The 27,192-nt window shown below is 45.6% G+C and overlaps 1 protein-coding gene across 1 annotated transcript in view; it reads right to left on the bottom strand.

The window, feature by feature from the left end:
* PHF20L1 (PHD finger protein 20-like 1) overlaps positions 1-27,192 on the bottom strand; it is a 70,986-nt gene that overhangs the window by 28,315 nt on the left and 15,479 nt on the right. The window contains exons 6-10 of the mRNA XM_015415667.1: positions 16,503-16,710; positions 14,792-14,917; positions 13,326-13,408; positions 6,156-6,408; positions 2,266-2,472 (exon numbers count right to left, since the gene is read on the bottom strand). Coding sequence (XP_015271153.1) covers positions 2,266-2,472; positions 6,156-6,408; positions 13,326-13,408; positions 14,792-14,917; positions 16,503-16,710 — 877 coding nt within the window. The remainder of the gene's footprint in view (positions 1-2,265; positions 2,473-6,155; positions 6,409-13,325; positions 13,409-14,791; positions 14,918-16,502; positions 16,711-27,192) is intronic.

Here is a 27,192-nt window from a genome sequence, read left to right on the forward strand (position 1 = left end):
TTTTCCTCTGAATTTTTTTTTTGTTCTGAGTTCCCTCTCTCCTGCCCAGAAAATGGCCAGGTAGTCCAGAATGGGGTAGAAAATTTACAGGACGCCATCTAGGATCTTTTTATTCTGGTTCTCTTAGTTTTTATCACATTGTATACTGAATTCTAATGTTTTGTATATTTTTATGGGATTATGCCCCTTTGTACATTGCCCAGAGCTCAGTGTAAGCTAGGATAAGGCAACAAATTGATTATTATTAATAATAACAATTACAACAGCAATAATAACACATCATTATTCATTTCTGTTATTTAAGTTTCTTCTTACTCGTCAAATCCACAAATCACTTAATCATTTTTTGCATTTGCATGTAGAAAATCTATAAAGGGCAGGGGAGAGGGAACTCAGAACAAAAAAAAAAATCAGAGGGGGAAGGGCTCTTATGCGGCCCACAAGCAACTGAGGCAAGGGAGGGAGGGCTGGGGGGGGGGGCAGAGCCACTCCAGTATGGCTTTAGCACAGCAGAACAACCTCGCCTGCAGCAGTCAAGCATCGTGGGATCATCTGGAAGAGGAGGAGGAGGAGGAGATTGGATTTATACTCCGCCCTTCACTACCCAAAGGAGTCTCAGAGCGGCTTACAAACTCCTTTCCCTTCCCCTCCCCACAACAGACACCCTGTGAGGTAGGTGGGGCTGAGAGAGCTCTTGCCAGAAACTGCTCTTTTTCAAGAACAGCTCTTATCAGAACTATGGCTTGCCCAAGGTCATCCAGCCAGGTGCAAGTGGAGGAGTGGGGAATCAAACCCGGTTCACCCAGATTAGAGTCCGCGCACTTAACCACGACACCAAACTGGCTCTGTCCAGTGCTGCACTGCTGCCTCTCTGGTCCTCCTCTGTGGGTCTTCCTCTGCGCCCCCCATCCCACCCCAGGGGGCCTTGCAGTCAGGACACACCAACTCGGAGCTTACCAGCTGCTGTCCTTTATAGTTTCTATCTCCAGTACCTGGCATTACATTTCATGGCACACAAGCCCCGGCCCAACAAAGAGACATTTATGTCAGATCCGGCCCTCGTAACAAATGAGTTTGACACCTCAGGTCTAGAGGGAGATGTGAAACAAGATAAGCATCCTGAAGACCACACTTGTTATTCTCCTGAGTAACAGGAGACTAAGCATAACATGTCCACGTAGCCCAACAGGGCCCATGCTACATTAAGGGAAAGGATCTCCAGACTATGGACATTTCCCACCACCGCTCCTAGATTATTCCGATCCCAGAAGTGTTCTTTATTTTGGCATCTGCCTCCAAAAAAAGACTTGAATCTTTACCACCATGATCTATTTGTAATTTCAGTACATGGACTGTGCCACCTATCGTCCTGCTTTCTTGGTCCTCAACTGGATGAACCAGGGCGATCCATCAGGTAAAGGAACAAAAGTTTAAAACCGGTTCTGAATTGACTGCCTCAAATACAACAGAACGCGTAAACAGACTCATGGATAGTGACCTAAACCCAACAGCCTCTAAAAAAATATGTGGAATTCGTTGCCAGAGGATGTAGTGATGGCCACAGGTTGTTGTTGTTCAGTCGCACAGTCGAGTCCGACTCTTCGCGACCCCATGGACCAGATCACGCCAGGCCTTCCTGTCTTCCGCCATCCTCTGAAGTTTGCTCAATTTCATGTTTGTTGCATCTATGACACTGTCTAACCATCTCATCCTTTGCCGTCCCCGTCTTCTTGGCCTGTACCTGGCCACAGGTACAGGCAGCTTTAAAAAGGGATTAGACAGATTCATGGGAGACAGGGCTACTGGGGGCTACTAGTCTAAGGGAGCTTTCACACACACTAAATAACACACTTTCAATGCTCGTGCAATGGCAAAATCCACCTGCCAACGGTTGCTGAAGTGCATTGAAATTGCATTATTTACCACGCCCTGTTGTTGGACCTCCAGAGGAACTGGTTGGCCACTACGTAAGACAGGATGCTGGACTTGACGGACCGCTGGTCTGATCCAGCGGGGCTCTTCTTATGTTCTTAATTAACCTGGGCCCTTTTCACATATTACAAATCAGCAAGCTAGGGCTCTAACACCAAGTTTATACTCAGCAAAGAATTTCAACCAATCCCAGATCCGTGATGAGCTCACGAACACACAATTTGTCAAGTTATTGGAAGTTGTATGCCTCCCGCCCAAAAACGGAAATCATGAGGCAGCCCCTTCTTCTCATGACCCAAACACATTTAATACTCTCTTTGACGGAAACTTTACCTGATGCTGCCGGAGCTATTCTGCCATCGGTTCCAGCTTTAGAAGGATGACATAACGCCATATGATTATCTTCCTTCTCTTTACTGGGGTGCTCATTACAGAAAGCAGACTCTGCAGCTAGCAATGCTGAAACGTCCAAGTTACGGCTCAAGTCAAGAGGGAGGCACAGTCCGCGCTTCTCGAGTGAGACTTGAGCTACATTGGCAACTACACAAAAGAAAGAATGGAATGTTAACAAATACAAGCACGACTGAAACTTGGGGCTGTTGGGTTACACACCTAAAGAGGCACAGGTCTCATCTACTAGCCAGAAGTTCTCACTATGTGGGTAACAGTCTTGCAAGTGTCTTTAATAACTTGGTTTCTCTCGCTCTGGTTCTGTAGCCAGAGTGAAATACGTTACCCTCCAGTAATTCTGGCCGCTGACTTGGGACACTGATTGGAGAACACTTTTCCATTGGTGACTGGGGAGGGAGAAGGTACTTTTTTTCCCCCTAGAGAACCACGAGGCAACGAACCAGTCACTAAGCGCTGGGATCTTCTTCTTCGCTGGCTATTTTTGGAGGATCTAAGGACACTCACTGGTTGTGGTGGACCTAAAAAAAGACCTCGCAATGTTCATGAAGCACTCACAGGTCATTGTCTAACTCTAATATTAATTTATGACCATTATCAGGCACTTCCCTTAAGTGGTTCCCATCTGTCAGAGCACCGCTCGTGAAATATAGTAAGTAGAAAAGGGAACTACCAGAAGGCTAGAGAAAGGGTTTCGGCTAATCAATAGACCTAGCCTGTCATTAGTAGGCCTTTGCTTATGTAAATGTATGCTTGACAGTAGGCTCCTGGCAAGGGAACTAGTCTAGCACAAAAGGACACAACTTAAACTCACTGGTACATTTGAACTCTGATGCAAGGCCTCGTCTTAGCTGTGAGGACAGACCATGGGACCTAGCAAGGGTCAATGCAGACTACATCAAAACTTATCATGCAAAGGAGGATCCATATCTTGGTCCATTTCCCCCCCATTGCCCTTTCTGTAACAGTGTTATGGCTGTTGGATACCCCTTCCCTAGAAGGACAGCCACACAAACTCTCTGGGAATCAATATTTTTGAAAAAAGCATGGTTCCACTGAACTTATGGCAGAGCTCCAAACTCTCTGAGAATCAATTTTTTTGAAAAAAAAGGCATGGTTCCACTGAACTTATGGCAGAGCTGAGCAGCGTGTTTTTGCTGTTGTTTTACCTAGCTCTTTTCCATAAAGGTCACTGGGACTTCTTTACACCTTTCTCAGTTGTCTTCCTCCATTGTTGCATTTGGTATTTACACCACTTAAAAGAGCCCCACTTGGATTTTGGAGGGAGGGAGGGAAGAGTATGTGTTTATACATACATAAATAAAACAAGTTGGTGTACCTGCTTGCAGTGCCGATGTAACATCCGTGAAACATAAAAGTGAAGCGTTTTTGTGGTGCACTTGGGCAGCAGAAACCCATCCTAACTCAATTGTTGTGCTGGTTTAAGCCAGTCCTGTGATTGGGCTGTTAAGTTATGCAGACTTAGGCATTTCTTCTTCTGCCCCATGAGACTTTTACCCATGCAACATTTGGTGCTTAACAAGAGGATATTTTGAAGTGATCCTGTAAGTATATCGATGTGGGTGTTATGCTGGATTTGATTTAGATGCAAAACTGTTCCTAAAGAAGGCCTCCATGTGCAAGAACAACCCTAGATCCCTTCTTGGTCCTGTTCAAGGATTTCTCTTTTTTAAAAAACCCACATATATTGTGGTGATCACAGTGGGCTGAAATCAAGTCAAAGGAACAGGCATGCTGCTGACCAAAAGGAGAGATTTGAGCACGCATTCTTAAAAACTCTCTCCTTAGAATCAATGGGATGATAGTTTCCACATCTATGCAGACACTGAATTGCTTCCAAAGCTCCTATCGCAAGGACATCTCGACACTGTGCCTCAAGAAGGCCTTGGTACCTTAATTTCCTTGGTTTTCTAACAAAAATTGGAGGAAGGAGACATTTCGGCACAAGGTGAGAACCGCCTTACTCAAATCAGAGGCTACAGGGCTAGACTGTAAAAGAGTCCCTGGTCAAACTGCTATTCAACTTGATTTTCAGCATAAAAAGGCACAATATTCTCCTCAATGAAGGTTACTTACCGACATCCTGTGCTAGCGCAACAAATGTGGATGGTAACATTTAATGAGGGAAGGTTTAAAGTGTTATTTGTAATATAACATGAGGGGGGGGAAAGGGGGCACCCCCCACCACCCCCGCTTTCCCACAACGCTTACAGCACAATCCAGTCAAACCCATCTCCACTAGTTTTACTGGGAAAGTCAAGCAAGTGCTTAGCCCTTTTGCTGCTGAAATTAATGGAGCAAAAAGTAGAGATTCACGGTATGGAAAAACTAACAAAAACCCAGAAACCTGTGAATATAACAATGAAGAATTTATAAAAACTACTTGTAAATTTTTATCAAATGTTCCAAACTGGATCAAATGAAAAATGTTCCAATCAGAGTTCTTTGAAAATTTTGGAGCTGTTTTATCAGGCCCAACTAGGAAGCAGGAAGATTAAATGCAATATAGATTAATTATGTTCGGTTGCGGTACCTGCTCCTGAAGAACTGTGGAAATGGGATATTACCGGTGCCCCGTTAACAGGATCGCCTTGTCTCCATCAACATCGGACCTTATTGCTTCACCAAGAAGGACTGACTCAGATAGGATATTTGTTGGGACTTGGAGGTGTTCTCAATATTGAACTGACACCAGAGATACTTTGCATAATATTCTTCATTCGGATTGGAACATTTGATAAAAATTTACAAGTTATTTCTATAAACTCTTCGTTGCTATATTCAGGGGTTTCTGGTCTTTTGCTGAAATTAATGGAACAAAAGTGCTTTAAAGTTTGGCTGGATGGTGCCTTCTGTTCTCTTCCTACAAGCGTCATTTGTAGTTGCAAGAAAGCATTCCTTAATCGACTATGGTCCAGGAGAAAAGACCAAATAGAGACCCAACAGCCCTCCTAAATCACTGCACACTAAGTCCTCTGACAGGAAAAGCTGAGTGGTATGGTCTGAAATTCTGAAATGGGGGGGGGGGGGGGACACGACAGACCAGTATGTTCTATACTTCCCTGCCAAAAGACTGTAGTTCTCTTATATTGCAGGATTTCATGTGTTTCCCAGGGCTTTCGTACAGTCGCTTCCGGGGGATGGTTCTCCTACAGATTGAAACTTTTTTTTTTTTGCACCATAATTGGTAGAAATACGACACAGCACGGGAGAGGCTAAGTCCAGCAGTTACGTGGTGCCTGCGGAATTCCTCAGCAATGGGAAACACAACACATAAGAACAGAACATCTTCTTTTGAAGCAGGCAGGCCCTCTCCAAGCAGATCTGCTGAACCCCTTGCTGCTCCAAGCGGTGTGAAGTTGCGCTCTTGGCACCAGTACGGGAAGGGCTATTCTACAATGGAGTTTCATGGGCCATGCCCCTATGCTCAACAGGAACACGCTATCCCGGGCTTGCCAACAGCCAATCACCTTTAGCGAATAGAAACAGCCTCCAGGCAACCACGCAGGAGAAAGTCGGTGAACGGGCAGAGCAACTGGTTTTTCTTCCCTCTCATTTCTGAGTGGTTACCGTGCAACGAACTGCTAAACACAGGTTAACAACTAATGTTGTGGGTTGGTAACCGGGTAATTACAAAGCTCTATGATCACGTTTACATTTCGACCTTTTTGTTTGTTTTTTTCCCCAAAACCCACCTGAACATTCATTCAAAACAAAACGGAAAAAAATCAGTAAATGGCTCTCATAGGAATGTAATAAGTAATTATGGTATGGTTTAAAATGTCTATGCTCACTAGTTTTATTTATCACGGAAGGAGGAAGCTGGGAGACCAGGGTCAAATCTTCCACTTGTATTAACTCGGGGGAAATTGGTGACTTAAGGGGCTTTATACACCCTGCAGAATCTCCAGATTCTTGTTTGCATTTCTTCCTGCGAGCCTTCCCTGGAGACAAGGTTGAGGGCAACAGTGCAGATTTCTGAGTGTTGGCAGAACTGCTAATATCAGCTTCATTTTTTTTCTGACTTTGAGGCTTAGGTGATATCTCCTGAATAAATAATAAGAAATTGATACTTTTATTGCAGTTTCTTCATTGCAGGATCTTGTATTCTACTTTTGATTTTTTTAAAAAAATAAAAATTAACTTTAATATTCAACACAAACAAGAACTTACTTTCAAAACCAAGCAACTTTAAAAACCAAGCAAACTGATACTTAAGGCACACAGCCAAAGGTCATCGATCCCAGTCCCGCAATCTGCTCTGGACAGTCAGGGCTACAATGAATGGTTGTAGCTCCTCACCCTTCCGGGAACAGATTGCTCATTAATTTTAATGGAGAAAGGTGCAATCGGACACGTTCCGCTGGAAAGAAAGGTGACCCCCTCTATGTGCAAAAAAACCCATTTTGCAACCTGCATCTTTCTGCTCGTGAAACTCTAGAACCGGATGTAAGACCTTGACCATCTCTTCAGTTCTCATACACTGAAAGCAGCAGCTCAGTCAATGTACCCCGTCTTCCTAACAATAATCCACTTCTTCACCTGTTTTGAAAACTTCAGTTCCACTGGTGATTTTCCCAGCGCTCTGAAGGCATGACAAAGTGTTATCAATACAGAAAGTTTTTATTTTTTAAGGAAGCGTGCTGCTTTCATAGCCCACCCCCCATCCCAAGTCTTTAAATTTGTAGTAACCATGCCTACTCTTCCCACAAATCATTGTTTAGTTTTCATATGAGAAATGAAAAGTCTGGCTGGCAGTGTCCTTTCAATTTTTAAGATCAACCGTGACTGTTATATATAGATATAAAGATATATAGATATATAAAATCCGGATATCAAATGTCTTTTCAATAAAGATATATAATATCACAAGAACCAAAACTGTTACGATTGTTAGCGAAAATAACAAAACATGAATTAAAAGTTGTACATTAATCAGCTTGGGGGGGAGGGAATCAAAACATACCACATTGTCTCAAATGCAGCTGTTTATACTTTCTTTTTGTCCAATACACATAAATGTCTCAAATGCAGCTGTTTATACTTTCTTTTTGTCAAATACACATAAATGTTTCAAATGCAGCTGTTTATACTTTCTTTTTGTCAAATACACATAATTGAATGTTTAAAAGATAGGTCTCTTTTGACTTACCAATACTATCTAGTATGCAAAACCATGAAAATCCCTCTTGAAACCTTTGGAGAAGTTTGGTAATGCATTGCCACTTTTAGCAAAAAAAAACCCTCCCCACAACAGGCAACAAAATGGGTCAGATTATGAGTCTGGGAGTGTTCTTCTGCTTTTAGACATCTGTACGGCAAGAAATGCCTTTGCATAGAGAACCATTCGATTTCTTTTTGACTGGATCCGGATATTTAAAGTAACCAATCAGGAGTAGACAGCTTCCGAACCGAGCCATTTTAGCTAGTCTTCCATTCACATTTGCCCCTCTACCCGTACGGCTGGCAAGGCGAATACATAAACCACCCGCTTCCTGGTGTGGATCGAGATTAGATTTGGCAACTGCCATAAACACGGTGAGACTTGTTGTCACATCTGGTGCCGGGAATGGAAGACTAGAGAAGTCTGGGTTTGGACCTGGTGCACAGTCTGAATCTGCCCACTCCTGCTCTAGATCCTAAAAAGTCACGCTCAACTGTTTGCTGAGAAGCACCATGGAAAGGTCTGGTGGTGTGGAATGTACCATTCAGTGGCTGCCCATTTCTACCCTGGAAGCAGCTGCATTAATGCGTCGTGGAGCACAAGTTACCCACGTCAAACCGACACTCTGAATCTACGCTGATTAAGAAGATTACCAGAAATTAATTAGAGCCATAGCTTGTAAATAAATGACTTTATTGGTTATCTTCACATGTGTGAAAGACATCACTACAGCAACCATTAACTTTCAAAGTTACAAAAGTATTTAAAACAAGGTTTTAAAACTTGTTCTAATAAGGTGCTTAACCTCTTAACAAGGACAAAATTAAACATTAGAAGAAGAAGAAGAAGAAGAAGAACCCTTAAGGAATGTTATTCATTCATCTAAGCAGATCTTGCTTTAAAAAAACAAAAAAGGAAATACAAACATGGCCCAACCCTAATACAGTTAAGAAAAGACTACTGTACCTGCAGAGTGTAACCTGAGGGTTTAGGTTTTGAACACAGTTGTAAATTGGATGGGAAAGTGACATTTGGCAGTCTAGCAGGACTGCTGGGCCGAGCCTCTCTCTTGTATTAAATATTTAAAAATTCAGAGAGATGGTAAATCCTAAATGTGACAGCTCCACACAGTTTGGCCTTTGTACAGCCATTCTGGCCCAGGACAGATACAATACTGACACTTGGCAAAACATGGCTTGGGAAGAACGCAGTTTCTCTCCCACCTCTCCTCCCCTTTCCAGAAGGACGCCCTTCCCCCATTCCACTGGTATATGTGCAGGAACACTTAACCAGGTTTCCCTCTAACCATGGTCTGAAAACCAAACCATGGTTATAATCCCCTGGTTTACAGACGAACTGTGGCTTGTGCCTGCAGCTTTTAAAACATGGCTAACTTGGGAAGGAGAGGAATTGCGCTGGAGAAGGGACAGTGTTGTGTCACAGCCCGTGTTCCCTCTAAGCTGAGTTAGTGTGAGTTAGCTCGGCTTTTTTAGCCTCCTGCTCACACATTTTTGACTTCGCTCAGAAAGGATGGCTCCAGAGCAAACTAAGTAGCCAAACCGCTTGCTTGCAACTTTAATGCCAGCAGCTCATAAAGTAGAATTTTTGTTCACAAGACTCCACAGCTTAGAGAGAGCACTGGCTCACAGCTGGTCTCTATTTTTAACTCCATGGTTTGCTGGGAGTCAGTGTTCTATCTGTGCTGAGCTCCTCATGTTTCATTACTCTGCCATTAAGTGTTTCTTCTGGGCTAGTAACAAAAAAACAAAACCCAAAACCCATAAATGCAAGTTCAGGTTTCCCTACCAAAAAATTTGAAACTGAAAAATAAACTGGAAACTCAATGCTTTTTAAAAAATGAAAACTGAGTCCACATAACCAAGTCGCTTGTAAAGAAATATTAACCTGTAGACGGTAGATTTTTGTTTCTACCAAAAAGCTGACGCAGAAACAGTTGAATTTAGATTTTAAATGCAACGTGTTCTGTGAGTGACACATTAAAAATCTCTGAGCACTGGTTTCATTTCACTGTCGGATCTGCTCGGTAGGGTGGAGGAGAGTTTTGCATTGTGTCTGCAGAGGAGTCATCGGGCTGTCAATCATGTCGTGATACTTTATATTCTGCACGGCTGAAAGCAGCACACTACCGAAGGAAGCTGCACCCCCAAATCCTTTACCAGGGGTGCAGATTCACTGGGATGTCACTGAAGATGGCTTTTGATTACAGGCACGTCTGGTGAGAAATATTGTAATCTGCTCCTCGATTGTTTCTGGCACACTGTGGTTTGGATTATGGGGGGTTATACTGCAGAAACCCGAACTTTATTACGAAGAAAAGTGTGTGTGATACCGGTGAAGGAGCAATGAGCGGAGGCTCCAGATTTAAGGGCAGTGGTCTGACATTCTGAGAACCTGGTTTTATAAAGCCTCCTCTGCCGCCACTTCTGACTTGGTAGTTTGCAGGCCACAGTCTGCATCCTTTGTATTTAATTTTAAAAAGGTGGATCTGCTCATTACCAAAATAACACAGGGCGGCAACAGAAACATGCCGGGTCTCATACTGAAGCAGTGCCCCCACACACACACACACACACCGAAAATCTAGTTCTGTTTTTCATTAGGATGTGCTGTTCTCTGTCCTGTCAGCGCAGCAAACAGTGGGCTGAGAGCAGAAATGCACACCTTGAATCTTGTTAGGGCAGGGCTAAACTGGACTAGAAATTACAGAGGGTGCATGTGGGGGACGACTCAACAGGAGAATGTTTTCCGTGGCAGCCCTGTGTTCCTGATGCCATGCAATGCCCCCCAAAGAAGCAGCACAGCATGGAAATGTGCTATTATTTATGCAAAAATGAGTTGACAGCATAGCGACTCAAAAATGGTCATCATGGCTCAGGCAAGCCTTACAAGCTGAACCGAAGTTGGGGGATCTCACGCACATCTCTCAGACCGACTAAACGACCCTCACCACCTGGTTCGGCCCGTCACCAAACCGAGCTAAAATGGAACCAGAGCTCTTAAAGCAAACCAGAACATACTCGGGTCCATTTAACCTGGAAGGAAACCGTCACCAAAGCCAGGTTCAGGAGGGCAGGAGGAACTGATCCAACACAACCCCCAAACTCAGATTCAGCCATTAAATCCGAGATCGGGAGTAAGTGAAAGCCACACACACACCATAAACGGTGCGCTTCTAGAAGCAGCACAGGATTGATGGAGAATACAATAGTAATGTTCGTACAGGTTCTTTAGACCCAATTAAATTACAGCGTGAGAGAAAGTTCTGGAAAGGGACTGGTTTAAGGTAAAAAGTGATAGAATGAAATAAGAAAAGGGAGGTGTCTCGGTTTTGCTTTTAATCTACCATCCTCTAAAGAGCTAAGATGACAAAAAAGCCACATTAAAAGCTATATTAAGGGTCTGATCTGAACAAACAGAAGTGTGTGTCTATGTTTAGGACTCTCTTTAGTAAGCCTTTGGACAAAATTTGCCAACACAGGAACGCTTCCGTGAGTTACTTGTGCCTGAACACAGTGCTAAACACGTTGACGGCACATCTGCAAGGTAGAGAGAGGTTCTAGTGCACGCTACAGCCAGTGTTCCCTCTAAGCTGAGTTAGTGTGAGGTAGCTCACAGATTTTTAGCCTCCGGCTCCCACAATTTTTGTCTTCGCTCAGGAAGGATGGCTCCAGAGCCAAACTGCTCGCTCACAACTTTGATGCCAGGAGCTCACAAAGTAGAATTTGTGCTCACAAGACTCCACAGCTTAGAGGGAGCACTGGCTACAGACACTCCTTCAAGGACCACACGTGTGCCCCTAAGGGGGCACAGCCCACTTCTATTTACAATCCATATTGTAAGCTGGTGATGTTTGGGGGTGGGGGGCATGGTGGGTGTTTGGGCAGCACAGAAGTGATTACACGCCCGAAAAATTCCTTCCTGTTTCTTTGCTTCCTACTTGATAAGCATATAATGATCCTATACAGGAAATCACGTATGGCTTTCCGTCCGCACGCAGAAAGAAAGCTCGCTGTTTGCACAAAGGTCCAAACACCGTCCAGTGCTTCACTGGGCAGGTTGGACTGAAGGTAACATAAATTCCTCAAAAAGGGCCATCGCGTAGGAAGACGGAACGAGCTATGGGGGCTCCGCTGATCGGCTTGAGTGGGAGGCCCTTCCCACATGAACCTGACAAAGAGCTCTCTGCTGACTCCCCAGCTGAAAGAGCTCTGCTTCAAGCTGGAGCCCTCCCTGTCAGTCTGGTCTAGTGGCTAAGTGTGCGGACTCTAACCTGGGAGAACTGGGTTTGATTCCCCACTCCTCCACTTGCACCTGGCTGGATGACCTTGGGCAAGCCACAGCTCTGGCACAGCTGTTCTTGAAAAAGAGCAGTTTCTGTCAGAACTTTCTCAGCCCCACCTGCCTCACAGGGTGTCTGTTGTGGGGAGGGGAAGGGAACGGAGTTTGTAAGCCGCTCTGAGACTCCTTTGGGTAGTGAAGGGTGGGGTATAAATCCAATCTCTTCTTCTCTTCTTCTGTCAAGAGGCCTACTGGTGAGCCCAACAGACAGAGTGGGCTAGTTTCTCGAGGGCAGGAGCTGTGTTATCGCTTGCAGATGCAAACTGCGTTATCCTTAATCGTGAGAAACAGGAACCTTATTCACATTTTACAGTGAACATATACATCTTCCATGTACACGTGTACAGATGCTTGTAAGTAAGCGCCAAGGTGCACTTGCTTTCCACACAAAACGGTGCAAACAGACGTTCAGCTGCATGTGCACTGAAGGTAGAATGAGGATTACTCGCTGCATGTGTAAAGAAAAATGAAGTGCACAATGTACACATTGTGCGCGCACTCACTGTAACTTGTGAACAGGGCCAAAATATTCGGGGGGGGCAGGTACTGCTGGGTACACTGCCCCTCCCGTCCCAGCAAAAAACAGCACATTTAGCATTGTTTTCAGAAACAGGAGTAAACTCTGGGAATGAGCCTGTGCGTCAGCTACAGCATAAGCAGCCGTTCCTGGTATGGTTAGTTATCTAGCCTTGCTGTTAGTAACCGTGTCATGTACAAGGTGTGACAGAGGCTGGGGGAAATTAAAATGGAGCGGGAGGCAGCTAAAGTTAGAGTGTGACCCCCCCCTCCCACTTCAGACATAGGCTCAAACCAGACTCCTTAAGATGCTTTTAATGTCTCTTTTATGTATTTATTAAAAATATACATCCTAGCAAAAAAGAAAAAAAAAGTATGGCTCATTCAACAGTTCATAAAAACACATACAAGTTTACAACACCAATTCTTACAATAGAAAGGAAACTTCTTACAAAAGAAGTTTTGCTAGATGCCAAAAACAAAAAGGGGGGGGGGAACCCTGTGTCAAAAGCACAAAACTGAATTTTGTGTCAAGGGTCTAAGCCACTTGCAGGTACAATTCTGGCTATATTGAAATGGTACCTGGGAAAACAGACATCGCTGAGGTCGTGACTCTCGGGATGTTTGCTTATGGAAATGAAGGTAGTCATGAATTTGGGACACCAAGCTGTTCGATCCTAAGCACACCCTGCGGGAGTCCAGCCCCACCCATCTGAACCGGCTTCCCTATAAATGCATTCTTAGGACGGCAGGTTTGCTTCCAGTAACGGTCAGGTGTAAACATACCAACGATTCTTTAGTCTCCTATGACTTCCTGTCTGGCAGCGTGATTTTTTTTTTTTTTAGTTATCACGGACACCCGGTATTTCCCACGGTACATTTCAGAAGGACCCTCGCAAAAGAATCAAACTCTGCAATTTCATACCTGCTCCAAGACTGGAGCTGCTTCTTTGTTGCCTTCCTTTTTTTCAGCACCATCAGCGCCAACAGCTTTGGATGCCAGCAAGCCTAAATAGAAAGGGAAAGCACACACGCAGCATTGCTTTGAGTAACTCTGCCATGAATGGGAGAGAAGCATAAGCTTGCAGATGGGTGCAAGCGCCGAACAGAAAAGCCAGGAAAAAAAGCTTATGCAAGGGTAGAATTATGCATGGGTAGAAGTAGTAGTCAACTTACAACCCCACCCCCCCACACCTGGTTGATGCCAGTCTAAGAAGTTTCTTGTCCCCCAAGTGCCTTAAACAAACCTGGACTGGAAAATCAGGTTTGATTAAGGCTGCAGACGGTCCCTCCAGGCTCATTTTTATTCTAAACACCAAACCACATTGGAAAACCTCTTTCAGTTCGTACACTTATTGTTTCATTCATTTAAAACACTGATTAGCTTCATGTCTTCCTTACGGAGCTCAAGGCAGTCCACGATAAAAATAAATACATGAAACCAGAATTTAAAATTGCAGTTCAGGAGATTTCACTAAGATGTGGTCCTAAATAAAACTGTTTTTAGCTGCCTCTTAAAGACTGAGAGTCGGGGAGGACGGGGAGGGGGGGGACAGGCACACCTCCCTGGGGAGGCTGTTCCATAATTAGTTGCTGTACATTTTCCGGGTTGTGTGGCCGTGGTCTTGGCCCTGTAGAACCTGATGCTTCGCCAGTAGCTGTGACTGGCATCCTCAGAGATTAGAATTTCAACAGCCACGTACAAAAGAACCTCCTCAGGAAACAATTCATATGCAAAAGAACCTCCTGAGGAAAGCTCCCCCATTAGCATGTTCACAGCCTGGGGAACTCCTACAAGATAATGACTCAGCCCTACCCCACCTTCCTGAATAGATATAAATTACCTGCCTACCATTTTTTTCTTCTCACCTTGACACAGAGAGTACTCCGTCTTTTTGTGTTGTACCTGAGGATGCCAGTCACAGCTACTGGCCAAACGTCAGGTTCTACAATGCCAAGACCACGGCCACACAACCCCAGAAAATCTACAGCAACTAATGAGCTCCGGCCGTGAAAGCCTTCGACAACATATAGTTCCATAATTGTGGGGCTGCCACTGAAAAGGCCCTCTCTTGTGTACCTACTACAGTTCCAGCAAAGCCCAGTCTATACCCTGCAGGGGTCTTTAATAGAATATCGGCAGATGCAGTAATGAACACTGCCTATGGATTTGCAGGGCAGGGAATCAGCCTGATATGTATTATACTGTATTATGAACGATGACACAAGTGATAAATGACAACTGATCGTTACAGCTGTGACAACCGATCGTAGCTGAAACTGTTTTATTAGGCAATTTGGGCCAGTGGTAATTAAACTAGTGCCGTGGTTCAATGCCGGAGCGGAAATGGAAGAAGCAGCCCCACCGCCAACTCTTCAACAAGGGCTTACCGGTGATCTTATTGAGACGAGCCCGCTTTGCCTGAAATGAGTTGCCGAGGTTATTTTTCCTCTTGTGCGCTAGTGCATTCTCAGCCTGCGCAAAGGCAATCTTTGGGACGTCCACTAGAGGGAATCCTGTGTACAAAAAGGAAGAGATCTTTTACCGAGACCACATTTCAGAAACCGTGCCTAAAGGCAAATAACATATACATATCAGAATGAATTTTATGCACTAAAGGGAGGAGTCAGTTTTTTAAATTGTATTTCATCTATTTGAAATAGACTTCTCACATGTTTCCATGCACTTTTATTAAGTGGGGTTTTTTTAAAAAGAAACACAGCTCTAATATTCTTTAGGTCTTATAACAAAAAATACAATCAACAACAAAAACAACCCAAGCAACATTACGCCTAAACGAGGAAGGAAGGAAGGAAGGAAGGAAGGAAGGAAGGAAGGAAGGGCTTTACCACAAGCAACAGGAAACCTGAGAAAAGTTTAGAGAACTGGATCTCATGGAACATAACTTCCCACCATCCCTGCCCCAGTTTGCTGTATCCCCCAAAACACATTCCCAGGGAATGTAGAACTCCTCCCCACCACACAATTTTGGGCAAAGCAGAAGATGAGTTAGGATCCACAGCTCATTTTTTAGCTGCTGCGCTGCAGTCACTGGGCTGGATCCAAAACAAACATTTCTACTCGCGCTAGAGCTCTTGCTCAAATGAGAATGCAAGTAAGAGACAATATTAGCCTTAAGTCAAGCTTGTTATCTTGCATTTCTTCTTTCAACTGCAGCTGGTCTCTCACACGTGCAAACTTAGGGATGGGCACGAACTGGGGAAATGGAGGTTCGTGAAGGTTCGTGGGGGTCTCACAAACCACAAACCTCCAAGAATCTTTCTGTTTAATGAACCAGTTCGAGGTTCATGATGCAGAGCTGCTTGCAAAAGCCATTTAAAGGGAACCTTTCGCAAGCCGCACTGCCGCCGCCATGGCACAAGTCACAAGTAAACTCAGAAGGCATTTAAAGTTTCTTTACTTAGTTTCTTTACTTAGTCACCCCACTGCCGGCACCAGCATGTCTGCCAACACGAACCACGTGAACCTCACAAAGCCACCTGGGAGGTTCGTGGGAAGTTCATGGAGGTGGAATGGCACGAACCAAGGTTCGCAAACAAAGAACTGGGCCTGCTTTATGATGAACTAGAAATAAGGCCCGTTGTGGAAATAAATACAACGAGATCTAGAAAGAGGCTCTGGGAGAGTGCTCTGGCTTTGGGCAAACAGTATTAGTCTGCTTTTAAAACATGAACCTGGGACCTGCACAGCACCAGAATACAGCAGGTTCCATATGCAACTGACATTCCAACTGCCTTGGGGGGGGGGGGGTTTGAGGTTGGGAATGGAGGGAAGTCAAACTTGCTTCCATCTACAAAAGCGGTTGTCGCAGCAGTTGTGGTGTGGGCGGGACCCGGGCTTTGCCTTCTGATTGGTGGCGATATATGCTGAGGAGCAGTGCCATCAGCCATACACTAAGGGAGTGCATTTTAGAATTAGAACTTTGGCACCCACTATTCAATTATATATAAGGAGAGATTTCAGTTCGTAATTCGGTTCGTACCCATCCCTATGCAAACCTTCCCTGGGTGCCGTAGGCAGCTACCAATTCACTTCTTTCACTTCTTTGCGGGGCAGGGGGAAGAGCAATTTCATTTGTACCAAATGTCTCACTGGATGTAGGCTGCTCTTCCTTCTTCTGGACTTCCTGGACAATTGTGGAGGTGGATGATTCATCCTTCTTTGAAGGTATTTTAAACCACTTTCTCTCCTCTTTGTCTTTATTGCTGTTCACGCTGGTCCGCGGTTTACCTCCAGCTTTATTTTTGGCTGCTGCCACTGCTGCAGCTTTGACCAAAGCTATCCAGTCCTTCAAAGATGGGGAGAGAGGAAAAAGGAGAGAGAGGAGATGAACCGCTTGTTTGGTTAAAAGGAAATCCAGCTGCAAACGGAACCCTTTTATAAAGAAAGTTGTTGGGGAAGGGAAAACGTGGAATATTCAAGATCTGCATTTTTAATTTTTTTCACGCAAAACAGTAAACACGAAATAGACGTTATATGCTTAAAAACATATAGAAACGACTATGTAAACCACTGGGGCACTGGAACGATCCAGGTGGGCTGGAACGATCCAGATGCAGATCTACAAACTGCATCTTTTTGTCCACTTCTTGAAGGTAGATATCTGAAAAGGGGGCGGTAGGCCGAATAGGTTTGGGAACCACTGATATAAACCAACAATATGCTATCCTACAATCTTGTGTGCATGTACCACTTACAGAGCTTCGTAAAATCTACAAAATGCTGTCTACACATCTGCACGTCGTCATGGCCTTTAGCCATTTTATCTACATATTCCGTGAATGCGATGAAACTACAAGAACACTCGACGATCTATTACTATCTCTCCCGCCCCGCTCCCCAACTAAGGCCAGCCTTCAACTGAAGCAGTGACATGCTGATATTCCTGTTATATTTTATGTTATTGTACCTAATCTGAAGGATCTGTATAGCCACACACATGTGGGAGAGAATGTGGCCCACTTTCTAATTAACAGTAGAACAAACAGCTTGAACGTGAGGCTACTTCCCATTCACCACATCTCACTCTTAGATAGAAGGATCCACTAGTTAGGGTTTCACCTGGCTATAAGAACACACCCAGTCTGGGCAATGTTATGAACAGATGGGGAGGAGGAGAAGGAGAAGAATAATTGGTTTTATACCCTGCTCTTCACTATCCTAAGGAGTCTCAGAGTGGCTTACAATCGCCTTCCCTTCCTCTCCTCACAACAGACACCCTGTGAGGTAGGTAGGGCTGAGAGAGTTCTGAGAGAACTGTGATTGACCCAAGGTCACCCAGCTGGTTTCATGTGGAGGAGTCGGGAATCAAACCCGGTTCTACAGATTAGAGAGTCCACTGTTCTTAACCACTACATTACACTGGCTCTTTGATGAAGTGACATGGCCTCTTGCACACTTCTGGAAGCAGAGACTTCAGATACGGTGAAATCAGGGAATTACTGAGGGAAATAGTTACTACACTTAAGCAGTCATGATTAGATCAAGGTTACAGAAAAGCTACTCAATAGTAGGATGCCCATGTGAATATACAACTATGCTAAATGGCCACAGGCAGTGTGCAAAGTGCATCACTCAGGATGGGGAGACTACGCCCCAAAAAGGTAAAGAAGGCAAAGCAGAGCCGCCTATGGCTACCTATCCACGTGGGCTACAGGTAAAGGTCACTATCCAAAGTTGGGGTCCCAAACCAGGCTACCCGTCATTGAAAAAAGGGGAGCAAGACACACATGACATCATGTGAGAGGAGGGGCTAGGCCACTGCAAAAACTCAGACAGTTTCAAAAAGTACACTGTGGGGCTACGTTCTGGCTCCAGTTACATGGCCAGAGGCTTCCGTTCTGAAGCATCCCCCCCAAAAAACCCTTGGAATGTAAGGAGAGAGCATGATGAGCCAAGTTTTGGAAACAATTCCCAGTAAGGAAAGAGAAAAGAGGTCTCTGAGCGGGGGGGAGGGGAATGCTGGGACTTGGAAGATGTCTCAAGTGACTTTAAAGTAAAGGTAAAGGTTCCCTTGCTCGAAAGCCAGTCGAATCCGAGTCCAGGGTTGGGGTGCTCATCTCCGTTTCAAAGCCGAAGAGCCAGCGCTGTCCGAAGACGTTTCTGTGGTCATGTGGCCGGCATGACTAAACACCAAGGCGCACGGAACGTTGTTACAAGTGACTTTACTAAGCCTTAATAGAAGAAGAAGAAGAAGAAGAAGAAGAAGAAGAAGAAGAAGAAGAAGAAGAAGAAGAGGAGATTGGATTTATACCCCGCCCTTCACTTGGAGTCTCAGAGCGGCTTACAAACTCCTTCCCCTCCCCACAACAGACACCCTGTGAGGTGGGTGGGGCTGAGAGAGCTCTGACACAAACTGCTCTTTCTCAAAAAACAGCTGTGCCAAGGTGCCAGAGCTTGTGACTGAACCAAGGTCACATCAGCAGGTGCAAGTGAAGGAGTGGGGAATCAAACCCGGTTCTCCCAGATTAGAGTCCGCGCACTTAACCACTACACCAAACTGGCTCCCATGGTGCACCATACATGGTGCAAAAATGACACAGTTCAAAACAAGTAATTCTGGACTGGGGATTTTAGTGGGAAAACCCTAATGGGTGGCTTCTGTTCTTTCGAAGACCTGAACACTAAGGCAACCAGATTGTTTGTACTCAAGTACTTTTAGTTAATTATTGAGAGGTCCTGAATAAATAGCCAGAGAGCTGGGTTAAACGGAAAGGCTTGTTTCTCTCAAAGGCTTCTACTGCTCCCCGTGAACATGATGAGTTTATGGGCAATTATGCCCTATCCTGCCCCTTCTGCTCTTAGCCCTTGCATTGGAGACAAGCCTCATGTGAATGGCAGGAAGGACCCTTTTTTGGATGACAAGAAGGAGGAGAAGTGAGAAGGGCCCAACAAAATCAGAGTCCTGATGGCAACTTTTTCCTCAAGGATCAACAATAAAAGATCACTCTTAGCCAAATGAAACAAACATCCTTATCCACAGCCAGGTTCTTGCACCGCTTTTTGGAAGGAAAATATCCAAAGCAGCTAGTGAAACACTGACCACCGACCAAGCTCCCTCCCTCTCCATTTTCCTTCTCCTACTCTTTCAGCCTGCTGCAGCAGGGATAGGATCTCAGGTCCGTGTAGGTGTCTTGCAACTATCACACAGAACTCAGGGATCTTTACGGGGGAAGCAACAAAAGAAGTGATGCATCTGCAGGGACAGACGCTCAACGTACATTATTACCCACAAACCTCTCTGTGCCTGCACCAAGGCAATTCTCGTTTGGTAATGGAGCTGCACGGTAACTTCATGCAAAGGTCACCAGCTGTTAATCCCCCTGCAAGAGCCTCCACATTTAGAGTGATTTCCATTTTACAACCAGCAAAGACATGGATGGAAAGAAAAGCATCCCAACTCCGTGCCTCAGGACAGACTCCTATTTTCCTCATCGAAACAGCAAACATCACAGGATAGTTACATTGCATAAAGACAGTGCATGTGCGTTTATATCTCTTAAGTTACATATACCTTTAGAGCAGAAACCACTTTCCTATCTATACTTCTGGAGGAGGAGGAGGAGGAGATAATTGGATTTATACCCAACCCTTCACTCGGAGTCTCAGAGCGGCTTACAAACTCCTTTCCCTTTCTCTCCCCACAACAGACACCCTGTGAGGTAGGTGGGGCTGAGAGAGCTCTTGACAGAACTGTCCTTGAGAGAACCGCTCCGACAGAACTATGGCTTGCCCAAGGTCATCCAGCAGCTGCAAGTGGAGGTGTGGGGAATCAAGGTCTTTCATATCACCTGATCCTTTCTACTGGAGGTTGAACCTGGGACCTTCTGCACGCAAAGCAGATGCTCTGCCACCGGGCCACAGCCCCTCCCGTTCTGTAGTATTTTATTAGAGTAAAGCAGATCAGGCCTCCACCAGCTAACCTAACACACTGCTTAGCGTACTTTCATGTATAACTTGTAGTGCTAGTTATGTCCACCCAGTTACCCCATACAAAGTGCCTGACATAAGGGTGAGCGTGTAAAGATTGGCAGCAGAAAAAAGGCCTACAGCAAAAAGACTAAGAATAAAGGGGGGCAGGGGGATCATGCGACTGACAGACGGGAAAGAAAAAAAGCTTTCTCCTTTTGGGAAACAATGCTCAAGCTGTCCTGGAGGGTGGGATGAGTGCATTACTTACAACTAGTTCTTTAAAGGTTTCCCTCGCTCAAAGGCAGGCGAATCCGACTCTAGGGGGCGGTGCTCATCTCCGTTTTCAAGCCAAAGAGCCAGCACTGTCCGAAGACGTTTCCGTGGTCATGTGGCCGGCATGACTAGATGCCGAGGCGCACAGAATGCCGTTACCTTCCCACCGAAGCGGTACCTATTTATCTACTTGCAATTTCTTGCTTTAGAACTCCTAGGATGGCAGGAGTTGGGATCAGAGACGGCACTCGGGTCTTGAACTGCTGAACTACCAACCTTCCAGTTCAGTGTCTCAACCACTGAGCCACCACACCTGTACTAAAGGACTTGCTCCTGAAATCTTATTCTGGTCGCGACGTGCACTTAGACAAATCCCACTGTTGTGGCTTCAGTCAGCCGACTTGTACAATCACAGACCTCTCCAGGGCAAAGAAACCAAAATGGATTGTGAAGAACTCCAGGAGGACCTGTCGATTCAGTGAGTGGGTAACCATATACCAAACGAAGTTGATGGGCAATAGATGCAGGACAGATAACTGTAAATGTGTTGATGGGGGCTGGCTGAGAGAGAAAGAGATCTTGGGGCAGCAGTGGACAGCTCAATGAAAATACCAACTCAGTGTGCAGCAGTGATGAAAAAGGCTAACTGGGCACTTTTAGAGAAAGGATCCAAAATAAGACCGCTAGTAGAGTAAGTAGCCTTATATAGATCTATGGCATGGTTTCATTTGGAGTCCCATGCAGGGGTCATTTCGTAGAAAAAGAGCTAGGGGAACTCATTAGCATAACTCATTAGCATATGCCACACCCCCTGACATCAGGGGCCCGGCGGTGGACCTGCAAGGCCAGCGGGAGTGCGAGGAAGCCCCACCAAGGCCCTCCCTGGCCCCAGGCAGGCGGGGGTGGGGAGAGGCGGGGAGGAAGCAACTTACCCTCCCTCTTCTCCTGCCTCCTCCTGGCTGAATGAGGGCTGGAAGCGGGGCGGCCGGAAGCAGGGGGCGGGGCTTCATCATGTGCCCCGCCCCCCTGCACCTCACCTGGGGGAACTGCGATCCCCCACGTTCCCCCCCGAAATGACCTCTGGTCCCATGTACGATTCTGGTCACTGGACTACAAAAAGGAGACTAGAGATGGAAGAAGCGCAGAAAAGGGCAACCAAAATAATTAAAGGATTGGAGTGCCTTTCCTCTGAGGAAGGGGTAGGAGTCTGGGACTTTCAGTTTAGCAAAAGGGTTAAATTAGTGGGGATATGATGGAGTTTTATAAAATTGTGCATCGGATGGAAAGGACACAGATGGCACTTGTTCTCTCCCCCCCATTATACTAGAAAACATGGGGGCACCCAATAAAGTTAATGGGCAACAGGTATAAGATACATAACAGGAAACATTTCTTTATCCCATGAGTAATCAAATTCTGGAATTTTTCTGCCAGTGGATATTGTAATGACCACAAGCATAGATGGTTTTACAAAGTAATTAGGTTCATGGAGAATGGACCATTAACCATGGTGCCTACGGGGAACCTCCAGATAAAAAGGCACCAACCCTCTGAATACTAATATTTTAGGAGTTAACATCAGGAGAAGGTCTTGGTCACTATACCCCATATGGCTACTAGTCAGCTGCTGTGTAAAAACGTATGCTGGACTCAGATGGTCCAATGGTCTCATCCAGCAGGGTTCTTATGACATCCAACTTCTAGTTCTTTGACTTCTCACCTCTTCCCTCACTTAAAAAAAAAAGTTCCTTCATGAAGTTACTTTACAGCCACGCCCAGCACTCTGCAGACAGCAAAAATATCATTTGTGCTTCAAGCGCTTCTTATTAGAAAGGGAAATCATGAAACAATACAGGACCAGTGCATATGGCTGTATTATAAATTTATACATGATACCAAGCACGGTCATATCTTTCCAGGTATCCTGGGAAGCAGAGGAGTAGCTACTAAAGGGGAAAAAAACTGGAGTAATTCTCTTTGCCTCGAGCAGATAAAAGTGAATGGGCTCCAACTGTAGCTGAAAAGATTTCAGCTGGCCACTGGGAAGAAACCAGCAAGTAAGAATGGTTTGGCAACAGAAGAGATGACTGGGGGAGTGATGAATTCCTTATCACTAAAAGCCTTTACGTCCAAAGTGGAGAAAGATCCAGTCATACGTTTTCAGGGCTCTTTTTGTAGAAAAAGCCCAGCAGGAACTCATTAGCATAATAGGCCACACCCAACAGCAGGAACACATCAGCATATTGGGCCACACCCCTGACAGCACAGCTCATTAGCACATTAGGCCGCACCCCCATGTTACCAGAAGTGTGGTTATCCAGCCACACCCACCTTTTGCTTCTTATTCTCTTTACCTTGTTTGTTGTCAAAACCCAGGGCTTTTTTTGTAACTGGAACTCCATTGCATGTTAGGCCACACACCCCTAATGTAGCCAATCCTAATGAGTTCCTGCTGTTGGGTGTGGCCTATTATGCTAATGAGTTCCTGCTGGGCGTGGCCAACTTGGGAGCTAGCCGGAACTCTGTTTCTGTGCGTTCCTGCCCAAAAATAGCCCTGTGTTTAGTTAGGCTCAGCTCCTGAGGCAGGTAGCCTGACTAGATGACTTTTCCAGCTTCATGTCCGAGAGTGCCCATTACCGAAACTGAAGGTTCACAGCATCACATGCCTTAGACTTAAGGTGCACCTTTGACACCTTAAGTTGGAAGCCCAGTAAAGCCAGGTACCAGAGAGCAGGTGGCCTATGCCAGAGGTGTCAAACTAATTTGTTATGATGGCTGGATCTGACATAAATGTCACTTTGTTGGGCCAGGCCAGGCTTTCCATAAAATGCAATGCCAGGTATGGGAGATATAAACTTTATAAAGGATGCCAGTAAACCCAATTAGCAATATTATTTTTAGTCAAAATACACACATGCTTAAAACATTAACATTCTTAAGGAATTTCCATACAGTGTCTCCCTGAGGCCCACCCTCCCGCTTCCACTGCCTGTTATGCATTAGTACTGGGACAGGAACAGGGACATAATGCACAGCCTCTGTCACCTGGCAATAAAGGCAATGACCAGCTGCTTGCAGGCTGGATAAGAGCTCTGGATGAGCCAGTTCTGGCCAATAGACCGTATTTTTGATACCCCTAAGTCGCAACTCATTTCGGTCCAGCACTGCTGGGAAGGGATTCTTAAAAACCTGCCGGTTCCTTGCAATTCAACTGCGACAGACTCGGCTTCATGACAGGACTGCAGGTGCTTATTCTCCTCCCAGTCACTGATGCTACTCCTATCTTACGACTTTCTGCAACTCCATCCAGCACGCCACTTGGAAGAAGAAACCAGGACACGCAAATAAATATGGCTTGTGGAACGTCTACGCTCTCCATAATGGCAGCTGAAAGCACAAGATGCAGGCCAAAAATTGTAACCAATGTCTCTTTGGCTTAACTCTGACGTAATCTGAATGATCTACTACCAACCAAACCAGTCTCACCTAAAATCAGACCACTTCCTCAAATTGGTGTTGAATACCGCTGAATACTGACAGAAGATGACACATGAGAAGATGACACATGAGTAGGATTCCCATTTAGTCATGCAAGGTGAGGAATTACCAGTCACTAGCACCCAAATCCCCGCTGCTGAGGAACAGGGGGGGAAAGCCTCCAAAGGGTGATGCTCTAGGAACCTACCACAGAGACTAGGGGAGACAGCCAGAGGGTCAACCCAGAAGTGACATCTTCCCCAAACTCTGCCCCCAAAATATGGTATTTGCCAGGGCGGAGTTGGGAACCCTACATACAAGACTTCAGATGAGGTCACATGAGGCGTATCTGACAGTTAATGGCAGCTCCACTTAAAAAATCAGAAACAACAAGGCAATTTTAAGAAGCGTTTCAGACTTTTCTTCATTTCTGATCCACAGCGACAAGATCGTTCAATGGCCAAGGTCCAACATTTTAGGTTAATTTCAGAAGAACCTTGAGAAATACATAACATTGACTGGAATTTGGTGTCCTTTATACATTAATTATGATGTCACTTAACTGTAGTTAACAGCATTAACTTTAGTTAACGACATTCACTGCACAGTTACATAATTCCAGTGGGACCCTGGATGGCAAATAAGTTGCCCGCCATTTCTTTAGGAATGTTAAACTGACCGAGCAAAGCAATTCTAATGGCATCAGAAAGCTACACTAAGGAATGGGAAAGATGGCCCACTGAGCACAAACACTCAAAGTTAGACAATCCGAAAAATAAATGGGTTGCATTCAGAGAACAGAATCCTGAGTCACATCTGAGGTCAGGGGCTTGAAGTGTTGTTGGTGGAAAGTGACATCGAGTTGCAGCTGACTTATGGCAAACCCGTAGGGCTTGCGAGGCAAGAGATGTTCAAAGGTGGTTTGTTATTGCCTGTCTCTGCATAAAGACGCAGGACTTCCTGAGTGATCGATCAGCCAAGTACTAATCCGGGCAACCCGGCACAGCTTCTGATGAGGTCCAGCTAACCTGGGCCAGCCCAGACCCTTTTCCTCACTAAAATATGAATACCTTACATAGATGCTTTGGGGGGCAATCAAGGGGGAACAAGATACATCTTCAAAAATCAGGCCAAGAAAGGAAGAGAAATAGTACATAAGAACATAAGAGAGAAGCCCATGTTGGATCAGGCCAATGGCCCATCCAGTCCAACACTTTGTCACACAGTGGCCAAAAATACCAGGTGCCATCAGGAGGCTCAGCAGTGGGGCCAGGACACTAGAAGCCCTCCCACTGTTGGCCCCCAAGCACCAAGAATACAGTGCATCACTTGCCCCAGACGGAGAGTTCCTATCTACACCTTGTAGCTAATAGCCACTGATGGACCTATACCTTGTGGCTAATAGCTATTGTATTTCAATAATACATTATTGGAAAAAAATGTCAGAAAAACATTAACATTGGGGGGGGGGGACATTAACACTCACAAACTCTGCCTTGGCATCACAACAGAAGAACTTTCTTGGCAGACTCGTGATACCTAAAAACAGGCTTCTCTGGAAAAAGTCCCACAAACTATGTTCCAGTCCACTAAAGACCGGCAGATATCAAATGATGGCGGATTAGAAGGCCACCCTGGGATACAGTGGCACACTTCAGGATGCAACAAATCCTTACTGAAGTCACATTATAGGGAAGTGGCTCATTGATGAAAAGCCATCTACTGTTAGCCAGCAAGAAACTTTTTGCTCTCTTATGAATTATGAACTGTGCACCAGGGTGTAAAAGGACTATGATGCCAGGTAACCAGAGTGACATGCCAGACACACACACTAGCAGATGCCTGAGATGATGCTCCCATGGTTTCCAAGAGTTGCCCTGTTCCAGAGACTTTTCCTGTACACACCACAAGCACTACACAAGCAGCCAGCTTGCCATTGCTGGGCTGCGGTCACACGGAGCATTAGCCACGCTAGAGCGATGGAAGACAGGCGGAGTTTCCGGGCGCGATCTCACCGGCACATCTGGGAAGCGTAGCACTTCCGTGGCTCAACTGAGGCTTCCCGCCGAAAACACGCAACAAAAAACTAGTACCTCGGAGGCAAGGGCAGGCGTCTGATTGCGTTTCCGGAGGCATCCGGCGCCCGCCCATGTTCCCTTGCGAAAAAGTTTTTTTCCCCCACATCTCCATGGATGCGCACAAGCACCCAACGGAGCATGCGCAGTCGTGGTGTACACGGAAAAAAAACCATCCAGTTTGCCGCACCGCGCGTTTTTTTTGCGCGCGGAATTGTCTTGCGATCAGCACCTCTCCCTTCCCACGGTACCTCAACGGGAGGTCTGATCTCTTTACCACGCATTAGTTTGCCCCAGGGCAAACTGCCACGCTTCCCCCCCCCGCAGTTTCCTGCCCGTGTGGCCGGGGCCTTGGTTAAACAATGGAGTCACAACACCATTAAGTGATTCTGTTCCAGAAAGCTGATGTGTTCCCCCGCCCCAATATCTTCCTTGCTGTAAAGCCTACACAAAGGAACATCTTCCACAATCCCTTAACAAAAGGATTGGCTGGGCTGCCCACCTGGGAGAACCGGTTCCGGCAGCCTCAAGACAAAGAGGACAATCAGTGTTAAAAGATGACTCAACATGCCATCCAGGTGTCTCTGTTACTAGCTTAATTAACATTCAATATTGCCCAACTAAGACCCTCTTCCTACATAGCCTACGTGACTTTTTGGAATGGACCACAGAGGGGCTGTCTCAGAGGAGGGGTACAGCAAGACCTCCCCCCTATGTCATCCCAAGGGAGGGGACTTGCTAAGCCCACATCCTAAAGTCGCCTGATAAAAGATGACACGCAGAGACTTGCTGTCTCTCTCTCTACACCCCCCCCAACGACCTCTATACTCTCTGCCTCTTGAACGTGTGGCTACCTCGCCACCCACCTAGCCTTAAGACTCTTGGTCTGCGCAGCCAGAGTCTCCACATGCTTTCTGCTGGTTCAGTCTGCACGCTCCCTTTTCCTAGCATAATCCTCATTTTTCTAGAATTCCCTTATTTTTCCATTTGGAAGACTTCATCTCTTCAGGATCAGATAATGTATTGCCAAACCA

The sequence above is a fragment of the Gekko japonicus genome, unplaced genomic scaffold (genome assembly GCF_001447785.1).
Source record: "Gekko japonicus isolate JY-2015 unplaced genomic scaffold, Gekko_japonicus_V1.1 scaffold3641, whole genome shotgun sequence".
NCBI lineage: Eukaryota > Metazoa > Chordata > Lepidosauria > Squamata > Gekkonidae > Gekko > Gekko japonicus.